The 4,135-nt window shown below is 41.9% G+C and overlaps 1 protein-coding gene across 2 annotated transcripts; it reads right to left on the bottom strand.

Annotated features, from left to right (window-relative positions):
• Positions 1–1,603: 1,603 nt before the first annotated feature.
• Positions 1,604–3,873, bottom strand: LOC148027547 (uncharacterized). Of its 2 annotated transcripts, none has more exons than XM_087688911.1 (2): positions 3,650–3,873; positions 1,604–3,209 (listed from the first exon to the last, which is right to left on the bottom strand). In XM_087688911.1, the coding sequence occupies exon 2, from the start codon at positions 3,104–3,106 to the stop codon at positions 2,255–2,257; it is 852 nt and encodes a 283-aa protein (XP_087545037.1). In that variant the 5' UTR covers positions 3,107–3,209; positions 3,650–3,873; the 3' UTR covers positions 1,604–2,254. The 2 variants fall into 2 exon arrangements, with proteins under 2 accessions (XP_087545037.1, XP_087545038.1); XM_087688912.1 differs by having other exon boundaries at positions 1,604–3,158.
• Between the last annotated feature and the right edge of the window lie 262 nt (positions 3,874–4,135).

Below are 4,135 nucleotides of genomic sequence, written 5' to 3'. Positions count from 1 at the left end.
TTGAACACTTGATGTGTAATCGACTATGCAAAGTCCAGGTCTGGAAAAATTGTCTAATAGTGAGAAATTGTATTTCTTATGAGGATGTAATACTCAAAATCCTAGAATTCATGTATTAAAACCATGAATCATGGGTTTAACACGTATACGTCTTTTTCCATTTCTAGTTTCTTTTTCAAGAGGCTACATTTTAAAACAATATGTATCATCGCATCGTCATTCTTGAAAATACATTTAGACAATATGAGTAAATGCATTTGCTCTTTAAGTAAATTGAGTACACTTCAATTGGCTTTGATTTACTTAATAAGTTATTTTCATCATATCAATCTTGCATTTAAATGTTTCACATAACTAACAAGCAACATTTTAGCTTATGATGGAAATAGTTTGAATAATAAACTCACTATTAAACCATTACATAATTATTCACAGAAGTATTTACTTAGTGGAATATTGGAAGGATGGTTATGATATTGAGTGTATGCATTTAGAGTTAACATATATTTGTATATGTTACATTAAAGAATGAAAATCATCATATCAATTTTATACTTTTCTAGCCAACATTTAGCATTATGATTGAAGATCACAAAAATTATTTATTAAATAGTTTTGATCCACCAATATATCAAATTTGAGAGACTTCTTGATATAATTTATTAATTTGTATTGGAACTACAAACATGCGTGCTTTTCAAAATACAATTAGAGCCTTACTAAAGGCTTTTAAGAGGCTTTCTCCCACAGTTATAGAGTTTCAATTCTTCAAATTGTTGAAGGATTGATATTTTTACAATGTCAAATCAAACATATACATATCTTGCATTGTGCATCTTAGTTATTAGTAGACATCATTGTAGAAAAGTCCCCCTATGCTAAGTATAGGGGTTGTGATCAAAAGTTGAATTTTCCATGCAAGTAAACATAATGATGACCTTTGGGACCTTTAAACCACAACCAACCAACGTGATCCTTGTTTGTAATAATAACCCTTCCCATAAGCAATACACGTGATTTGAGATAATTGAGATTCTAATTTCTCAAATTTAAGGGATCACATTTACAAACAAGTATTTTTAATTACAATTTTACAAATCCATTAATTTCTTAAGGAAAAGGGACCACTTTATGGACTTATAACATTAAGAAAATGGTATTTTTAAATCAATTTTAAATACCCTTCGAAGGCACCTAATATGGATGATTCCTTATAGTTGCAACCCAGCCTCCTCTCAAGCTTTTCATTAGATACAATGGTTTAGATAATGTCATTTTTAGCATTGGTTTTGAGTTATAACATCAAGTTTAGTAGATCAAATGCCTTCTTAAAAATTACTTTAAGTTTACTATACCTGTTCATAGAGACTTCAATAGGGTGGTCATAGATCATCAGCAGCACGTACTCTAAATTGATATTTACATCCCTATACATTCTCTTATCTTGTACTTCAAGCTCTTCATGTACAAAGGATTGCCAAACAACTTCATGTTTTGGTGGGGGGGGATAGCATATAACCACCCACCAACCCTTTTGCACTAGGCTATAATCATTGGCGAAAGAAGAGGGTAACAAGGACTTCTTGAGCTAGAACACACCATGAAAGGTAAAGGGGTTGTCTTTGATCTATTATTGTACATGTTGAGCCAAATATTCTAAAAGCATTCACTCTTGTGCACCATGAGTGAAGATAATATTTGTGTTCTAGTTTTAGGGAAACAATAAGTACCCACAAATAAGGTAGCACTTCATAGAAATGAATGTAGAATTGGAAACAAGAAGGCAAGAGCAAATCTTGCCCACAAGAGGCAAACATCATTTACTTGTCCTTTTCTGACTAATAGGGAAGATCTATCCATCTCAATCAACTCTAGACCAAGCATGGCAATATTATAAAATATGTATGTCTAACCAAGTGTGATCAAGCCACAAAGTGGCAAAACTTCTTCCAAAACATGGAATGGTCTTTTAGGAGGCCTAAGTTTCCCGAGGTGGTGTCAAGGTAAACAAGTATGTTGGCAAGGTTGGCTTCAAACGTTTTCTTGAGTTAATCCCCCCTTCCTCCCCTCTTTATGTTGGGGGTGCGTTGTAATCTTTTTGGCATTTGAACATGGTGTTACTTGTTAGCAATTAAATTGAGGTTGGAGATAAGAGGAAGCGAGAGTGAAAGTTGTTGTGAGGTCATAGTATGATCTATTTCCTAACCCTCTATCTTGGTCTCTTTGTTAATGAACTTAGAGTCTATCGTTGGCCCTAAGAGCCTTGTCTTGCCTTGGGGGGTCTCCCTCGTCTTCCTCTTCTACCAGTGGCCATTGGGGGGTTTGCTGGGGCATCAAGAAGAGCTACATCTTGTTGTTGATTTTGATAGCTATCAGCAAGCTCAGTGAAACCCTCATCTACCATGGAAGTCCAAGTCACGGTGTTGGGCTCGACAAGGGGTGGTGCCATTTGTGTGTGGGTGCGGGGGGGCGGCGCCGTCTGGATGTAGGTCAGGATGTAGCGTGGGAACGTGCACATGTAATGGGCCTCCTCCCTAGGGGGATGGTCCAACACCTCCACCTGGGTGTGATAGTGGTCCGATGGTGGGCCTTTTACGAATGCCATGCTCGGGTTCCATTCGGCCACGTTAACGTAGTCCTGCTGATGTGGCGGGTCAGTGCCAGGTGGGGCGCCCGGGGAGCTGCCAACCGTCGGGCTGAGGGAGGGGCCAGGTGGCATGCTGGAGGAAGGGCCAACTGGCACGCTGGGGGGGTTGCCACGTGCTGGGAGCGGCGGGGGCTGCGAGATGGGGTGGTAACCGGGGGGTGGTGTCGGGTCCACCTGGCCGCCTGCTGCCGGACGGGGCGAGGCCTGAGGAGCAGGCGGAGAAGCTGACGTGATGGGGGTAATAGGGGGCAAGTCCAGGAGGTCCCCTATCGGGAACGTGTCGTCAAAGGCGACGGTATCTGTAACGCCGGCGCCGGCCCGAGCGGCATTGTATGATGATATCAAGGCACTGAAGTCCATATCACCGGCAAAGGGAAACCCTCCTCCTCCATCGTCATTAGTCGCGTTATTGAGTTGTATCTCTTTCTCTCCATCGCCCACATTAAGTCCATCCTCCATCCCTCCCTCCCCAGCTTCTCTTGTTCACCCTTTGGGCAAAAAGCAAAACAGGCTGGAGAACACGTACATTGCTCAATACTCGGCGCATACATTTATACAACACCTACATGTATACGATACACGCATCATCCACGTCCTGCATGTACCCTTTGTTGTGCGTATCTGTGCATGCATGAGTGGGTTGACAGAGAAGAGGACGGAAGAAGAGAGAGTCTGTAAGCGGTAAGAGCAATCCCAAGGTGCCTACCACAGAGTGTTTGTATTGAGGGATGCGAAAGACCTGTATGTGTGTATGTAAGTATGGAGGGAGGAGAAAGAAAAGAGTTCTAGGCGTAGATTTACTTCTGCACCAAAGAAGAGAAACTTAGAATGAACTCGCAAGCGTGAGAGAGAGACACTAACAGACAGACCCGACATGAATGATGGGCCATCGGAACGTTATAAGAGGAGGGCAATGCTTTGAGATGAGTTCGACTCACAGAGAGAGAGAGAGAGAGAGAGAGAGAGAGAGAGAGAGAGAGAGAGAGAGACTTTTGCACGTACCTTGCGAAACCTAATACTGCCTCCGCATCGCTGCTCTTCCCATGTGACACACACACACACACTCTCTCTCTCTCTTTCTCTCTCTCTCTCTCTCTCTCTCTCTCTCTCTCTCTGTGGCTCTGTGCTTCTGATCCTGATCTGATCTCTTTCGTTCGTTCCCTTGTTTCTTTTCTCCCCTTGAATTCTTCAGGGAGCGCAGGCCGACTTTGAAGCGAAGAGGCGCATCCCAAATCAACATACCACCACGTGTATTGACTAATTTGTCTTTCATTCGCTATAAGCGCTACGACAGGGTGAAAATCTAACACTATGCTAGTATGGCAGCTGGCTTGCCCAAGCATTATATATAAATACGTACGAGAGTATGTTAAGACATACTCATAAAGGAAAATGAATGACGGAACGCTTGTGTAAGTGCATGCGTGTGCATGTGTTTAACATAGTATGGTAGGAGTCCTCATAAAGTAAAAGATAGAACTCTTGTGT

The sequence above is a fragment of the Lygodium microphyllum genome, chromosome 12 (genome assembly GCF_053477565.2).
Source record: "Lygodium microphyllum isolate KBCC chromosome 12, Lygodium_microphyllum_v1.1.10, whole genome shotgun sequence".
In the NCBI taxonomy this organism is placed as follows: Eukaryota; Viridiplantae; Streptophyta; class Polypodiopsida; order Schizaeales; family Lygodiaceae; genus Lygodium; species Lygodium microphyllum.
Note: the sequence above shows the minus strand (reverse complement) of the source record. Positions and strands in the feature narration are given on the sequence as shown.